The 17,894-nt window shown below is 49.0% G+C and overlaps 1 protein-coding gene across 1 annotated transcript in view; it reads left to right on the top strand.

Moving 5' to 3' along the window:
* LRP1B (LDL receptor related protein 1B) overlaps positions 1–17,894 on the top strand; it is a 564,327-nt gene that overhangs the window by 468,822 nt on the left and 77,611 nt on the right. The window contains exons 58-60 of the mRNA XM_038750885.1: positions 3,379–3,578; positions 13,180–13,368; positions 14,348–14,496. Coding sequence (XP_038606813.1) covers positions 3,379–3,578; positions 13,180–13,368; positions 14,348–14,496 — 538 coding nt within the window. The remainder of the gene's footprint in view (positions 1–3,378; positions 3,579–13,179; positions 13,369–14,347; positions 14,497–17,894) is intronic.

Genomic DNA, 17,894 nt, shown 5'->3' with positions numbered 1-17,894 from the left:
CAGCTCATGCCTCGTCAGCCAGCCGTTTGGAGCTGTAGTCTCCCAGTAGGTGATCACCTTTTGGGAAGAGCATGCCTTAGTCCTCACAACCCTTCTTCCCATCAAAGAGGGAGTCTGTTTAGCCGTAGAACTAACTGCTCTTTAGAAGGCGGGTTACCGGAGCAGGGATGGGAGAAATGGGCCTTTGGTAAGCAGAGGTAGCGCTTGTTGCCTTGAGACATGGGCCGCAATGGAGGAAGTGCCAACAGTTCCTGGCATTAGCTACAGCCCAGGAATTTGACCAGGACGTAAGGAGATTTCCTCTCACAATAGGCATGTCCAGCCTCTGCCTCTGCTTGTGTTCCTACCCGGACCTATCACAGACTGTGGAGCGGGAACATTGAAACAAATGGGTGTCGGGTCATCTGCCAACACCAGGAGGCTCAGTTCTGAGACAAGAATCATTTCCAGCCCCAGCTATGACTCCTCTGACTTCTAACTTTTCAAGCACCTGTGTGTGAGCCCTTTTTTGGGTAGGGATTGTCTCTATCTGTTGCCGAATTGAACTTTCCAAGTGCTTAGTACAGTGTTCTGCACACAGTGAGCGCTCAACAAATATGATTGAATGAATGAATGACTTCTGAACTGTGGCACTTAGGTCGGTTCTGCCCCACACATGGTCACCTCGCTGTGGCAACAGTCTTGTGCAGATGGAGGAGAGCCTGCGGCTGGCGGGGTATTGGCCACCAGCAGAGCCATTCCTACATCCCAGGGCCATCCTCACCAGCCCAGTGTGTGCCAGTTACCTGCTCTCATCACTCCGCAGGGTCGTCGGACTCACCATAGGTCTGGGCCGGGTTTTGTCCTTTTCCAGAAGAAACTGGAAGGACCAGGACTGGGGGCTAATGACAGGCCAATAGAACCCCCTCCATGGCACACACATCATAGGAGAAGCACCATAACCTATGAGAAGCAGTCTAGCCTAGTGGCTAGAGCCCGGGTCTGAGAGTCAAAAGGAATTGCCTGCTCTGTGACCTTGGGTAAGTCACTAAACTTCTCTGTGCTTCAGTTACCTCATCTGTAAAATGGGGATTTAAAATGTGAACCGCAAGCGGGACAGGGACTGTGTCCAGCCTGATTAGCTTGTATCTACCCCAATACTTTGTACAGTGCCTGGCACACAGCAAGCGCTTAACAAAGACCACAGGTACTATTATTACTACAGCAGCTGCCTCCTCTACTGGCATACAACTCAATTCCCAAGTTCATGACCCCCCAGCGATCGTTCCTGCCCCATAAACACAAAGCAGCCTCCGGGTATCGTCAGCGTAATCCCATCTATTACAATTGCCAATTAAAATGTTGTACTGCTAATTTACTGGAAGTGCTATGGAAAGCGCATTAGATTTTCTTCCCTTGATGATATTTTAATTCTTAAATCTCTCTCACCCCTCGGGTGGCAAATCAAACTGTTGTTTAGTGGGTAGTCAGAATCACCTAGTCTGGTCAACGATATAGGATTGTGGTGGGAATGTGTCGTCTTGTCTCCACCATCTGAGCCTCGGGGAAGGAAGAGGAATGAAAGGTTGCTTCTGAGGCCCCTTTGCACCAGATTTAGGATCAAGTGGCGCTTCAAAGTGGACAAGCTCTGTTTTGGTTTCCTCCTTTTTACATTCATTCATTCAATCATATTTATTGAGTGCTTACTGTGTGCAGACCACTGTACTAAGTGCTTGGAAAGTACAATTCAGCAATAGAGACAATCCCTGCCCACACTGGGCTTACAGTCTAGAGGGGCTTACATCCTCTATCCCTCTCCATTAAACAGTTCTGAATATTTTCTCTGTTTCTAGTTTTGGTTTGGAGCTAAGATGTTAGGTTAAAATGACCTTGTGGAAGAAAGTCTAATAGAAAAGAAGTTGTGTTCAGATGTAAGTAAGCTCTGCCCTCCAACTGAGAAGCAGCATGGCCTAGTGGAAAGAACACGTGCCTGGGAGCTTTCTGGAGGCTGTTAGAGACAGTCTAGACCTAAGTTTGGGTGGGCAGGGGAGCACTGTGGTAAATTAGCAGAATTGTTTAATTTGGCATTTACAGCATCAGTCAACTGAGGCTGTTGGTTCTACCTGCTACTAAGATGCCCTCTTGATAATAATAATAATAATAGTATTTGTTATGAGATTACTATGTGCCAAGCATTGTTCTAAGCTTTGGAGTAAATACAAGGTAATCAGGTTGTCCCACGTGGGGCTCACAGTCTTAATCCCCATTTTACAGATGAGGTAACTGTGGCACAGAGAAGGTAAGTGACTTGCCCAAAAGTCACACGGCTGATGTGGCGGAGCCGGGATTAGAACCCATGACCTCTGACTCCCAAGTCCGTGCTCTTTCCACTAAGTCACGCTGCTTCTCTCCATGCTCGATGCTCTATCCTTTAACGTTCCCCATGTCCAAGAACATTGTCTGCTCCCCGGAGGGGTTAATGCAAAGTATGTACCCTTAGGGAGCAGGTTGGGTCAGGACCCCGGGGATGTTTCAGGCAACGTGGAAACTTTTCCAACCTTCTGGCTTGGCAAAAATGTGTCTGCCTAAAGTGCCCCTCGTGAAGACAGGTAGGAAGTGAAATGACCAGAGAGTGACAAGTTCCACTGAGTAGAGAAGCTTTTGACTTTGTGGATTCCCACTGAATTTTGCCAGGGAATGTAATTGAGGCTTAAGAGCTTGGGGTGAGTCCATTAGTGGTAACTTCTGAGCTTCTTCTGAGGGTGCAGCACTGAACTGAGCACTCGGGAGAGTTCAGCCCACACCATACCTTCATGGAGCTTACCATCTAATGAAGGGACCATTGATGATGGTCTCTGAAGGAAGAGTCCAGGCAAGATGGTGTCAGTGAGCTTTCCCACCAAGTCCCAGTGTGTTTGTTGCTAATGAACCTCCTCACAGGGTCTCTGGCCTTCAACCAGCTTGCACTGGGAGAAGCAGAATGCTGTTGAAGAGACTATAGATGGACATGCTAGATTCTGCTTGCTCTAAGCTGCTCAGGGAGAGGGTGATATACTGTGGTAACCAAGGCTAGTTTAGTCTTTGCTGGGAGCAGAGCCTCCTCCTGCTTGGGGCCACCTAGATCCCCACCCGGAGAGAAGCAGTTTTGTCTGTAGCCAGGGGGCCAGATTTCCCCGGGTCCCAGGGATGAATCCATCTCAGAGTGGGGAACTTTGAGATAACAATCTCTACAAAGAGCCCATCAGGAAGATCAGAGGGGGAAGCTTGCCTCTCAGGGCCCGCCAGTCGAAACGTGATTCAAATTACTGTGGAAGCTGCTAAATAAATGTCAAACATTGTTTGCTGGCGTGTTGATGCCTTTACTTCAGTAAACAAATTTGCTATTGATTTCCTTCCTAGGTATTTGTACTGGATTGACTGCTGTGAATATCCTCACATTGGGCGAGTTGGTATGGATGGCACCAATCAAAGCGTCGTCATAGAAACAAAGATTTCCAGACCTGTGGCACTTACAATAGATTATGTCAACAGTCGCATCTACTGGGCTGATGAAAATCACATTGCGTTCAGTGACATGGATGGCTCACGCCGATATAAAGGTTGGTCTCCCAGCTGGAAGCTGTCAGGTGCCCTGGGCTGGAATCAGAGCCGTTTTCAAATTGATTTTGGGGGGAATATCACTCAGAGTTTTGTGAGCGCCCAAATGTCCATGTCAGTGCTCAAAGGAAAAGGGTGTCCTTCCCTCCCTTATCTAGTTTGGAGGAACTTCCCCGCCAGCTCTCTGGCCACCTGCAAAGACTCCCAGACACTGTTTTGTTTTTTTTGTGGGGGGCGGGGGGGCGATTCCATGCCTGGTCACCAGCAGGGTTGGACTTTTTCCCTTTGGCAGTCCGATTTCTAGTGTTCTTCCTTCAGTCCACTGGCCTGTAGGGGACTGTTCACTCTGTGAAGTCAACACCCTGTGGTCCCTGAGAAAAGGGAAAAAAATGTTCATTTCCAAAAGAGGTTGAGAAGGTCTTATAGTCGGGGGCTGTGCTGGCGATGGAGAGGTTGGGATTTGTTTACGGGAGGGTGTGATTGTCTTGGGCTGGTGATTAACTGATTCAGTGGATTATTATAATAATAATTATGGTATTTGTTAAGAGCTTACTACGTACCATGCATTGTACTAAGTGCTGGGGTGGAAACAAGCAACTTGGGTTGGACACAGTTATTGGAAAAAAACAAAATCCACAAAAGCAACACTGCCTCCTCCTGCTGGAGGTGTCGCTATTGAAGCCATCTGGAAGGAAGAATACCTATCTCAAAGTGGGGGTGGGGAGAAAGGCACATTCAAACCCTGCAGATCCATAGGTCACATATCCAATGACGTGTCATCCTGGAATATACGACTGTGCAATCATCCTTGTGGGGCATTTTGTCCTGGGGGGGTCTCAATCAATGGTATTAAGCACTTATTTTGTGCAGGGCACTGTACTAACTACTTGGGAGAGTACTATACAGCAGAATTAGCAGACATATGGGCAGGGTCTCCTTTTCCCTATCGTCTCCCACCTCCTTCACTTTCCTTCTCCTCCTCCTCCTCCTCCATTGTTGGTGAAATCAATCCATCAGTGATATTTATTGAGCATTTACTACGTTCAGAACACTGTACTGAGCATTTGGGAGAGTTCGCTGCTATGGAGTTGATAGATGCAATCACTGCCCCCCAGGACTTCCAAATTAGGTGGGGATTAGATTCTGGGAAAGGTTTTATATTTCCCACCCTGGAGCCAACCACATTTCTGAGGGTGTTCTTTGAAATCTGTGGCTCTCCCCTCTCTCTTCCCATCGGCCTTAGAGCCTCAGTATTTCGACAGCAGCCCATGCACTTTACACTAAGCCACACCACTTTCGGGCTGCTTATGTCACTAGTTCAGTCTGATAAACAAATAATTGCCTTCCCATCAGCATCCAACCTCCCAGTGGAGACCCGAGAGCCTTGGGCAGATCCCAGAATTCCTCTAGTTGGGAAGATTTTTAATTTTGGCAGCTCCGTTTTCGATCACTGACTCAACCGTCGGGCATTTGGCTCGGCTGTCCGCTTCCTAACCCCGGCCATGACCACCTAATTAATGTCAGAGCAAGGGCTCTGATCGCAGCTGGCCGACGGGGCAGGAGACACAACTAAATGGATTTGCTTTCGGGGAAGGAGAATTGACAGAGAGAAAAGGTTTCTATATTTTCTGCAACCCTGTAAGTCACTAAACCAATAAGCTTCTGGTGGTTTGCCTGTGGAAGACTTAGCATTCGGCGGGAGGGGCCCTGGTTCTCTCATTTCTCACACTGACATCTGCAAACCCACCTGGATGTGCACACCTGTACATGCTCCCCTGGGGACCCCAGCAAAGTGTGACCCGAAGTCATGATGGCAGCAAGGGGATGAGCCTGTCTGTTTTTCCTGTACCCCTTTTGGGTTGAGAAGAGTTCTCTCTAACAAGGCCCAGGAACCACCTCTGCCCCTGCCCCTGGCCCCGAGCAGATTTTCACCGCGGGCAGAAGTCGTAGTTTCCATGGCTGTTCCATGGACTGGATCCCCAGTCTCAATCAGCCTATTTTTTAGGCTGCAGAACTTGTTGTCCTTTCTGTGCTGAGTGTTGAGCTGGGGACCTGCTGTGTGCAAAGCCCTATGCTGAGGAATTACTCTGAGCAAAGTACTGCACTCGATGCGTACTGTGTGCAGAGTGCTGTATTGGGCACTTTCTGTGTACAGAGTGCTGAACTGGGTACTTTCTGTGTGCAGAGTGCTGAACTGGGTGTTTCCTGCTTGCAGAGTGCTCTTCTGAGCGCCTACTCTGTACAGAGCACTATTTGTACTCTCCAGAGTGCTTAGTACAGAGCTCTGCACACAGTAAGCGCTCAATTAATACCATTGATTGATTGACACGACCCCTGCCCTTGAGAGGCTCATAACACAGTATAGAGGAGACAGTCAATATGAAGCCTACCGTCCCAGCCCTCACTCCAACATTCTAAGTCAAATATTGCCCCCTGCATTTGGAGGACTGATTATTTAAGTGTCTCAGTGTTTCTTTGAGAGCTGGGAGCCCATAGGTCCTCACTAGGAGGAGAGGAGACCCGCCCCCCCCCCCCCCCACCCCCCAGCCACCAGACCAGAAAACAGCCCTCGGGGCCACATCCTTCAAGAATTGGGGCTTAACTCCCCCCCACAACGATTCCCTGCTTCTCTTTGTCCCTTAGAGCCCCCCCCCCCCACCACAGTCCATGAGAAGAGTAGGCTCACACTGTGCTTCCTGCCAACAGTGTTGAGGCGCTGTTGTTTACAATATAATAAAAGTTAATGGAAAGGAGCAAAATACAATTTGGTTACTCCAGAAATGTTCCTGAACCAGTAAAATAAATTGAAATGAACTGCCATTTCTGAAAAGCCTGTTAGAGGCGGCTTCAATCACACCAGAGACCTTTGTGCCCCTGGAAGTGAAAATGTTCTATTAAATGGCTTGGAAAGTTGGAGGTGAGGCCCAGGGGGAAGTGGGGGGTGGTCAGTGAGGGAATTCGATGCCGCACCTGTTAGAACACACTCCCTGTCCAGTTGGCTCAGACTTTATGCAGTTGCTAGGGTCCCCCATCATCACCAACAGTGGTATTATTTGTCTAGCGCCTATTTGGTATACATAGTACTCGATATTGAGTGCTTGGGAAGTGCCCACTGAAGAATGGACTTGTCCACTGCCCACAGCATCTAGCGTGTGTAGAGCTGAGCACTGAGCCCTGGGAGGGAACCCCAGAGACAAGATCCAGCCCTGCCTTCTAGGGGCTTCCAGTCTCACAGCTTCAACTCAGAGGGAACTTTTCAGAAGCTCCCCTTTAGACTGTAAGCTCGCTTTGCGCAGGGACCGTGTCTGCCAAGCAGCTCTTCAGGTTCAAAAGCTTCATTTTATCATGTCCTAGTAGCCTAGGAACCAAACCACCCACACCTGATTCTGGCTGCCTTGACTGGGGCTGTGTACTCAGAGATTGGCTGCAAACCTTCTCGTCGGCCTCCCTCCAACCAGTTGGCATCAGGCTGTGTCCTGAGGACGTGGTTAGCCGTGAGCAGGGAACTGGCAACTTAGGGTCTCCTCCCTCATGTGGACCCCGCTTTTCTATCCACTCTCTTCTTCCGCTGAAGTCCAGCTCACACCTTTCACGGCTCCCAAGCTCACCAACTTGCTGTATGTCACTTTCAGGTCTCCCCCTCCGCTCACACTTTCCCCCTGCCTGGAGCCTCCTCTCTGACTCCTCCTCCATCTCTTTTCTGTCTTCAAAGTCTTTCTCCAGAGGTGAGAAGGCAGAGGTGGCTACAGAAGCATCATCATCATCATCAATCGTATTTATTGAGCGCTTACTATGTGCAGAGCACTGTCCTAAGCGCTTGGGAAGTACAAATTGGCAACATGTAGAGACAGTCCCTACCCAACAGTGGGTTCACAGTCTAAAAGGGGGAGACAGAGAACAAAACCAAACATACTAACAAAATAAAATAAATAGAATAGATATGTACAAGTAGAATAAATAAATAGAGTAATAAATATGTACAAACATATATACATATATACAGGTGCTGTGGGGAAGGGAAGGAGGTAAGATGGGGGGATGCAGAGGGGGACGAGGGGGAGAGGAAGGAAGGGGCTCAGTCTGGGAAGGCCTCCTGGAGGAGGTGAGCTCTGGGTAGGGCCTTGAAGGGAGGAAGAGAGCTAGCTTGGCGGATGGGCAGAGGGAGGGCATTCCAGGCCCGGGGGATGACGTGGGCCGGGGGTCGATGGCGGGACAGGCGAGAACGAGGTACGGTGAGGAGATTAGCGGCGGACGAGCGGAGGGTGCGGGGTGGGCTGTAGAAGGAGAGAAGGGAGGTGAGGTAGGAGGGGGCGAGGTGATGGAGAACCTTGAAGCCCAGGGTGAGGAGTTTCTGCCTGAAGCAGCAGCGTTTGCTGAGCAGCCATTTGGTGCAATGCAGCAAGCATATCAAGCTCTTGAGAAAGTGCAGCAGACACAAGGCCCAGGTCCCCAGCCCACTAGGATCTTCCATTCTATTGGGGGTGATGGCACAATGGGGCAGGGCCTTCCCCCTCCTCCCCATCCCACTGTTCTCTTCAACGGCCCCACCCACAGGCTCTTTCATTTATTCATTGTCAGTCATATTTATTGAGCGCTTACTGTGTGCAGAGCACTGTACTAAGTGCTTGGGAACTACAAATCGGCAACATATAGAGACGGCCCCTACCCAACAATGGGCTCACAGTCTAGAAGTGGGGGACAGACAACAAAACAAGTAGACAGGTCTTGGATCCAGCACTACTGCAGAATTGCAGGATAATGTCCAGAAGATGCATGTCTGTCTGAAGAGGAGAGGCCAAAGGAGGGAAGGAGGAAGGGCTTAGCGCCCGCAAGCCTTCATACAAGCCACTGGCAGGCCACCCTCATGAGCGAACACATATGTCAAGGGGTTCCCATCTTCATCCATGTCCACACCAAGCCACCTGCCAGGCTGTTTTTGCTGTTTGGCCCCAAGACCCCCAGACCTCAGGGCTCACTATCCTTAAAAGACCTCCTCTTCCAGGAAGCCCTCCCCAAGTTGTCCTCAACAACTTCAGTGTGTTGACCTTAATCAGAATCGTGGCCTGTTTCCCGTGAACCCTTTGCCATGTCTCCTAAACACCTCTCCTTCCCTGGGGTGACAGAGGCTCTCAGCTTGTTCTCACGAGGAACGGCTTCTGTGTAGAAATGGAGCTTAGAAAATAGAGTACAGGCCTGGAAATCAGGAGATCTTAATTCTGATCCCAGCTACACCACTAGCCTGCGGTATGGCTTTGGACGAGTCACTTCTCTGGGCCTCAGGTCCCTTATCTGTAATTTGGAGATAAAGTATCTGTTCTCCCTATCAGACTGTGAGCCCCGTGGCAGGTGGGGACTACATCTATCTACCGCTTAGCATAGTATTTGTCGCAAAGTAAGAGTTTAGAAAATATCACCGTTAGGAGTATTCCATCTGGTGGGTCTCCTGAGAGCACACCCTATTCCAAGACTTATGATGTGTTTGGTGCAGATTTTTTTATGGCATTTGTTAAGCGCTTACTATGTGCCAGGCACTGTGCTAAGCACCGAGGTAGATACAAGCTAATCAGTTTGGACACATGGAGCTCACAGTCTTACTCCCCATTTTACAGATAACTGAGGCACAAAGAAGGTAAGTGACTTGCCCACAGCAGACAAGCGCCAGAGCCAGGATTAGAACCCAAGTCGTTCTGATTCCCAGGCCCATTCTCTATCCACTAGGCCATGCTGCTTCTCAGCCCAATTCCCAGATTGGGGCCCTGTGTTGATTTTCACCACGTGTTGAATAAGGGATAGGCAGTTGGGGTAGAGCGGGGTGGAGGTCTGCTCATGTCTCTGGGAGGGGGTGAGTCCTGTGCCATCTAAGACTGACTTATAATGACTGTTTAACCGTTATCAAATGCCAATTACCCCTCCATGTCTTCCCATGCAAGTCCCCAGTTCCCTCTGAGAGGGATTACAGTCCATCCAGGCAGGAAAAAAAGAAGCAGAGTGAACTGTCTTCAGCAATCCAGATGTGGATTTGACTGCAGGCCAAGACAAATGCTCAGGCTGCTTCTCTCCACGGGCAGCAGATGGGCCACTAATTAAGCCTCTTGGACTTCTAGGCTAATCAGGCATTTTTCCACAGTGGCCCAGTTTCAGCCTGGTTCTGACCTCACGTTGGTTGGTTTCCTGGAAGGCTCCCTTCTCCTCCTTCCTCCCCTCTTCCCTCTTCTCCTCCCTTCCCTCTCTCTTCTCCGTAGGACCCCTAATAACAATGAGCTTGTTATTATTATTATTGATAATAATAATAATAATGGTACTTGAGAATTGCTCTCCTTCCTCCCCTCTTCCCTCTTCTCCTCCCTGTCCTCTTCCCTTTCCTCCTCCCTCCCCTCTCCCTTATCCCTAGGACCCTCTAGACTGTAAGCTCATTATTATTATTGGCAATAATAATAATAATAATGGTATTTGTTAATAGCTCTCCCCATTCCTCCTTCCTCCCCCTCCCCTCTTCTCCTCCCTCCTCTCTCCCCTTTCCTCCTCCCTCCCCTCTCCCTTCTCCCTAGGACCCTGTAAATTGTAAGCTTGATATTATTAATACTAATTATTAATTATAATTAATCATAATTAATCGATTGTTTATTTGCTATTAATTAATGTTCTTTATTATTAATGACCATGCTGTTATTAGTACTTAATTATATTATTAATAATATGTACTTGTTAATCACTTACAATGTTCCCAGAACTGTTCTAAACACTGCGGTAGATACGAGTAAATCAGGTTGGACACAGTCCCTGTCCCACATGGGGCTCGCAATCCTAATCGCCATTTTACAGATGAGGTAACTGAGGCCCAGAGAAGTTAAGTGACTTGCCCAAGGTCACACAGCAGACATGTGGCAGCGCCCAGATTAGAGTCTGCCAACTGTTGTATTGTACTCTCCCAAGAACTTAGTACAGTGCTCTGCACATAATAAGTGCTCAATAAATACCACTGAATGTGTGAATTGAAACCCAAGTTATTGAATTAACCCAGTTCATCCAGTGAATTGAAACCTACTCTGAAACCCAAGTTCATGTTGTTGTTAAGTGAAGCTTTCAGGGTGGTAGAGTAATTCATTCCCATCACTAGTGGCCTTCTAGTGCATTAAAGGCAGGGTTCGGTTTGAACCACCTAGACAGCGATGCACAAAGCTCTCTCAATACACTAAAAATGGGGATTTACATTAAGCGTTTACTGGGAGCCAAGCAACTCCCTTTAAACTAGTGCCTGGTGAGACCCTGTGGGGAAGGAAAGGCCCAGGAAGGAATCAGAAAACAACATATGAGCAGACACGCTAGGGGTCTGAGCAGCTCAGAGGAAAGAGAAAGAGACTCTAGACTGTGAGCCCACTGTTGGGTAGGGACCGTCTCTATATATGTTGCCAACTTGTACTTCCCAAGCGCTTAGTACAGTGCTCTACACACAGTAAGCACTCAGTAAATACGATTGAATGACTGATTGATTGATTGAGAACCAGTCTGCTATGTGCTTTCTGTGGGGCTGCCAAGGGTATGGAGAGGGGTGCCCTGTGTCTCATAAAGTGTCCAGGACAGTTCCAATAAGCTGATCATTTTAGTAAGCGGGAGATTCCCTCACCTCCTCTGGCCTGGGGACATTGAGTAGGCCAGCCTGGTCTTCACAGTCAGAGAAAAGGGAGTAGGTGGCTAAGGGTAATTCCCCCGATTCATTAGCCATAAAGTCTGGGACGCTCAGGCAGACATGCTGTGTAATTCAGGTGAGGCCATCTCCTGTCCCCGACTTCCACCCCCAGCCCAACTGCAGGGCCCTTTCCTCCTGGTGTTATTGGAAAGATGAGGAGGTCATGCAGGAGTCTGGGGTCAGCTCTCTTCCTGAGTCCCTGGGACACGTACTTTCTTTGTGATAAGGGGCTGGGGGTGCGGGGCTAAACCTTCCTTGACCTCTGATTGACTCCTACCCTGTCCCCCTGAACCGGACTTCCCGGATAAGGCCTGTCTGGGAAATCCCCCTCCCTCCGTATTCCCTGGAGCCCAGCCAGGTCAACCAGCGGATATGAAAGTGTCCCCTCCTCAAGCGACAGCAGGACTTTGCCAAGTGTTTTTCTCAAGGGCTGAGAAGCTGGGGTGGATCCAAGCTCTGACAGCCTTTAAGCCATTGTGGAGCAAAGAATATGTCATTTCTTTAATGCTGAGTTTATTAAACGGTGAGTGCTGGGAGCAGCTAGTGCTTCTGAAGGGGCCCAAATTCTTGCCTTACATAGATGTGTCTATTTCTAAGCTGTCAGAGGCCCACTTCGTTGTTTCCTCAAATTTTTCTTTTGTTTCTTTGAAAACTGTTAGGGATTCTCACGGCCAGATAGAAGTCAGTTGAGGCAGGGGGATGGATGATTTTCCTTCTGGATCCCCCCACCTCCTCTCAGGAGTGGAGCCCACTGCTCCAGCAACAATATTAAATTAGATTTTATTTGAAAATAATGATTGATAATAATAATAATAATAATAATAATAATAATAATAATTGCTGTATTTAAGTGTTTTCTATGTGCCAGGCACTTTAATAAACACTGAGATAGATACAAGATAATCAGGCCCACGTGGGGCTCACAGTCTAAGTAGGAGGGAGGACAAGTATTGAATCCTCATTTTGCCTTTGAGGGAACTGAAGCGCAGAGAAGTTAAGTGACTTGCCCAAGGTCACACAGCAGACGTGTGGTGGAGTTGGGAGTAGAACCCAGAACCTCTGACTGGCAGGCCCATGCTCTTTCCACGAAGCCACACTGCTTCACCAATGGCAGAGGTTTACTTTGTGAGGTGTGTCCTAAGAATTCTGAAATACTGGTGGGATTATTTGTGCAGTGTTCTCCTTGCATAGAATGACCATGCATAATACAGTTCCAAAAATGGTTTGGGGTTTCATTTTCTAAATGATCCCTTTAGCAGCTAATATATTTTATAGCCCATATCTCCTAAGTCTCCAGCATTCAGAAATTCAGCCCACACAATGCTCAATTAACTTGTTAACGGGGGCACCTTGACCAGCTCCAGGTTTGATGATCCCAGCTCCCCATATCCAAAGCAATCAGAGTTGTGTTACTCTTACATGCACAAAGGAGACAGACTGCAGGCTTGGGGCCCCACTATCAGATTTTGTTTTTCCACATGCTTCACACAGCCAGAATGATAACTCGGGACAACCCCATCACCCCATATTTTAAAGCAAGCATTAAGGAGGCCGGGCCCCTTATCCACAGTCCACATTGGCGAGACTTTAGTAAATGCTCCCTACGGAGAGAGAGTTAGAGTTCAGAGTTGATCTAGAGTCTCATCAGTTAACTCTGGCCAACAGCACCTCAGTCTCTCCTCTCAAGCCCCACAGGCCCTCTGTCTCCAGTTAGCAGGAATTTGTGTGTTCTCTTCCCTACATTGGGCCCAGCCGAGACAAAGTCAGAGGCCCTGTTCAGTTGGGTGCCAAAAACTCTGACACTCCGTCGAGGCAATTATCGTCCCTCTGCAGGCGGGGGTCTGTGGCCGCCCGCATAGGCTCAGGTCCCGCAGCAGGATGGGGCCCGGCGCTGACCTCACCATCTCTGATTGCAGTCACTGACCAAGACGTCCCCGGGGTGATGGCACTGACGCTGTTTGAAGACTACATATACTGGACGGAAGGGAAGACTAGGTCTCTCTGCCGGGCACACAAGACCTCCGGAGCAGACCGACTGTCCCTGATCCCCTCCTGGCATGCCATCGCCGACATCCAGGTGTATCATTCCCATCGACAACCTGACGGTAATGGCCCTCTTTCCCTCGCACCCAGTCCCGGCGGGCCCCGGAGGCTTGCATTTGTAAGCAAAGATCACTCCTTTTCCATTATTTAGAGTTTCTCTCAAGATGAGTCAATTCAGCAGATGCCAAGTGAGATTATTAGGGAATATTTGTATGGGCTTAATGAAGGTGAATAGAAGCACTGAATTGTTAAAACCACATTATGCTTCCGAGATAATGAAATCAGCCCAGGAGAAGAGAATCATCTTCTTCCCTGGAAGCAGGCAATGCCTCCTGTGGACACCCCGGGAGGGTTGGGGTCATTTCAGTGGCTCCAGGGGGTGGGGGAAGGGAGCCCTGATGACCATCAGGACCTCTGCCAGTCAGGCGGCTCTGTCAACCCCTGGCCGGTCTCGCCATGACCAGAGCCCAATCAGACCCAAGACCACACCACTGCAGCCAGCCTCCCCAGCCTCCTCACCTGGGATGAAGTCCAGGGGGTGAACAAGTACTTCCCAGCCTCTGTGCCTGGGGCAAGATCTGCGAGGGTGTTCTCAATAGGAGGCGGCTGTTTATGGAACAGGTGGGGACCAGAGAGGGTGGGGATTTCAGGGTGACTGAACAGGCCAGAGAGCCACCATTTTGGTTCTTTTCAGCCCTGACAAAACACTCTCAATTCTGTTCATAGATGGGGGGAGGGTGGGAGGAAGGTGGGTGGTCTGTCTAACACTGCTGCAGGAGCCATTGCCCCCGCCAGCCCTGTGGAGTGGATGCTGATTTCTCTGGCACTCTGAGATCTCTGTGGCCTGGTCTGGGGGTATCCCTACCCTTCTGGACGGATCCCGAGGGATAGGGTCTATAAGGATCATGAACGTGATGGGCGCGCTGAGCCGAGACACCCGGCTTCTCTTCAAATCCAGGCCAGGTGCGGGCCGCCGGGGCTTGGAAGTGTCCGGGCCCTGATGTCTGTCTCCCCGCTCTCCGGGGCTTGTCCTCCCCTCAGTCGCCAAGCATGTCTGTGCGGTGGACAATGGCGGATGCAGCCACCTGTGCCTTCTGGCCCCGGGACGGACACACACCTGCGCATGCCCCACCAACTTCTACCTAGCGGCCGACCTCAGGACCTGCCTGTCCAACTGCACCTCCAGCCAGGTGAGTCCCAGGCAGCGGGAGGCCCGGATGGGTATCCAAATTCAGGAAAGGTCTCAGAGGACTCTCGGACCAGAGACCCTGCTAGAGAATGGGCATGGGGAGGCTTGATGCCCTACTTAGACCAGTCTTCTAGACTGTGAGCCCGTTGTTGGGCAGGGACCGTCTCCATATGTTGCCAACTTGTACTTCCCAAGCGCTTAGTACAGTGCTCTGCACACGGTAAGTGCTCAATAAATACGATTGAATGAATGAATGAATGACGATGGGACAGAGGCTCTGCCCCATGCTGCGGCCTCGAGGATCCATGAGAATGTGAACAGGGGGTAGGGAGACACCGGACAATTCTGGCTGCATGCACGGTTGGGGCTGATGAGTGTTGGTGGGGGCGAGGACGTGGGGGCTCATCTGGGAAGGCTTCCCGAGGGTGATGGGGATTTCCAGCCAGTGGGGGTCTGTTGGCCAAGAGGAAGGTGTGGGAGGGCCCTGCAGGTGGGGGAGCGGGCCTGACCTACAGCTGAAGGTGGCAGCGTGAGACCATCTTGGAGCAGGTTCTTCCTCTCTGCCCTAATGCTGCAGTATTCCCAACAGTTCCCTTGAGCCTGCCGGCCGTGCTCTGAGCAAAGTCTGGCCCCCACGGGCTCCCGAGATCCGGCACATGGGAGCCGGATTCTGGTCCAGGCCCAGCCTCTCTCTGTATATGTGGCTGTGAGCAAAGGACCTGACTTCTCTCTGCTTCAGTTTGCCCCACCCGTGGAATGGGAAGAATGATGTCTTCTCCTGGGGTTGCTGGGAGGACCAGTAAAATGAAACCACCCCAAGCAGTATTACTTTTACTTCAACTTTCATTTTTTTAATGGTACTTGTTAAACACTTATTATGTACCAAACACTGTTCTAAGCACTGGGGTAGATGCAGAGAAGCAGCGTGGCTCAGTGGAAAGAGCATGGGCTTTGGAGTCAGAGGTCATGGGTTCAAATCCCACTCCACCAGTTGTCAGCTGTGTGACTGGGCAAGTCACTTAATTTCTCTGTGCCTCAGTTACCTCATTTTAAAATGGGGATTAAGACTATGAGCCCCCCATGGGACAACCTGATCACCTCGTAACCTCCCCAGCGCTTAGAACAGTGCTTTGCACATAGTAGGTGCTTAATAAATGCCATTATTATTATTATTATTATTATTAGATACAAGTTAATCAGATTGGACACAGTGCCTGCCCCACATGGGGCTCATTCTTGAAGTAGGTGGGAGTAGGATTTAAACCCCATTTTATAGATACACAGATAGTAGTTATGTTTATCGTATCCACCCCATCGCATTGGACAGTGCTTTGCACACAGTAAGGACTTAATAAATGCCATTATTATTATTATTATTATTATTATTGGATACAAGTTAACCAGATTGGACACAGCACCTGCCCCACATGGGGCTCATTCTCCAAGTAGGTGGGAGTAGGATTTAAACCCCATTTTATAGTTGGGGTAACTGAGCCACAGAGAAGTTAAGTGACATGCTCAAGGTCACACAGCATACGTGACAGAGTTGGGATTAGAGCTCAGGTCCTCCAACTCCCAGGCCCATGCCCTTTCTACTAGGCTATGCTACTTCCCACATGTTTGATCCCATTGGTATAATAAATAAATAATAATAATAGTAATAATAATGGTATTTGTTAAGCACTTACTATGTGCCAAACACTGGTCTAAGCGCTGGGGTGGATATGATAAACATAACTACTATCTGTGTGTATACAGCAAAGCCCATAAAAACACATAGATCGCACTTATTCCGTAGTATTTACTGAGCACTTCCTGTTTTGGGCATGTACTATTTGTGATCACGGTCCTGGTTACCTCTGGGTGTCTAACACTGTATTGGTTACCTGCTGTGTTCAGAGCACTGTACTAGGTGCCCAGGAGAGAGCAATAAAAGTAAATGCTGTCCTTCAGATTGAGAGAAGATTATGGCCCATTCCGTATCTTCCAAGTAGTCACACATTTCTGTCTTCCTGTGAACCGTCCAGATATTCAGACTTCCAGAGTCTGTCTCAGCCTCTAAATACTCTCAACTCTGTTCATAGACACGGAGGGAGAGTGGAAGGAAGGTGGAGTGTCTAGCTAACATTGCTGTGGGGACCGTTGCCCCCACCAGCCCTGTGGAGTAGATGCTGATTTCTCTGGCACTTTGAGATCTCTGTGGCCTGGTCTGGGGGTATCCCTAACCTTCTGGAAACATCCTGAGGGATGGGGCCTATAAGGATCATGAACGTGATGGGCACGCTGGGCCGAAGCACCCGGCTTCTCTTCAAATCCATGCCACTGCTTTCCCCCTGGTTGCGGAGAAAGTCCTTCTAGCCCATCCTTCTCCAACGCCCCTTGCACTCCCACAAAGGACTCATTAGCAAGTTTCCAAACCACTGCCTCCCCCCATCTTCCCCCCCCTGCCTGAGACACAGAGGGGCTCATTGCAGTGCTGGCTTTGTGTTTGAGCAAAGATGGATTTCTTTGAGTAATCATTTTACAGCCCTCACTTCTCGTAGGCGATAAGAACGTAATCCTTAATTTATTTTATGAAGATATTAGTCCCAAGGAACATTTACTGGGAAGGAGACTTTACACTTATATTTAGTGTTAATCTTCTTTAAGTTCCAGAATTTAAGGATGAAAAATGAGTGGTGGTCCAGAAATAGAAAGAGATCCTCCTTCTGAGAGTAATGAAAAGATTCTGATTAGCATAAAGAACACAGCACGATAAATATCTTACAGCCTTGCTTTCTCTTTGTGCAAATGTTTTTTGCTCCTTTTATTGAAAATGAAATGGATAACCCATCATTACACCAAATTAAGCTGCCCGTACCTAGAGTCTGTAGCGCTGAGCCTCCCGTCCATCAGGAAAGAATGAAATTTTCCATTGTTTCCCAAAGTCTCCTTTCTCTACTCCTTGCAGTTCCCAAGTTATGATGGAACGGTGATGGGACACCGTTCCCGATGGGCAGTCTCTGAGGACAAACAATCCAGGCTTCCCAAGTCCTGCACACAGTAAGCATTCAATAAAGACAGTTGATAGATTGGACTTCATCCCTATTTCCTGGCCCAGAGAGCGGGTTTGGGAATTACTGGGGATGAAGCATAGACAGGCCTTTAGGGTTTGACTCCCTTCCGGGCCAAAGCTGTCAATGGCAACCAACTTCTCCTTTGGGAGGTCTGAAAGAATGAGCCGATCAATCAATCAGTGGTATTTATTGATTACTTACTGTGTGCGGAGCAATCAGTCAATCGTCTATTTATTGGGCACTTGCTGTGTGCAGAGCACTATACTAAGTGCTTGGGAGAGTACACTATAGCAATATAACAGACACATTCCCTGCCCACAACAAGTTTATAGTCTAGAGGAAT

Source organism: Tachyglossus aculeatus, chromosome 9 (genome assembly GCF_015852505.1).
Source record: "Tachyglossus aculeatus isolate mTacAcu1 chromosome 9, mTacAcu1.pri, whole genome shotgun sequence".
Taxonomy (NCBI): Eukaryota; Metazoa; Chordata; class Mammalia; order Monotremata; family Tachyglossidae; genus Tachyglossus; species Tachyglossus aculeatus.
This window is presented reverse-complemented; position numbering and strand designations above follow the sequence as displayed.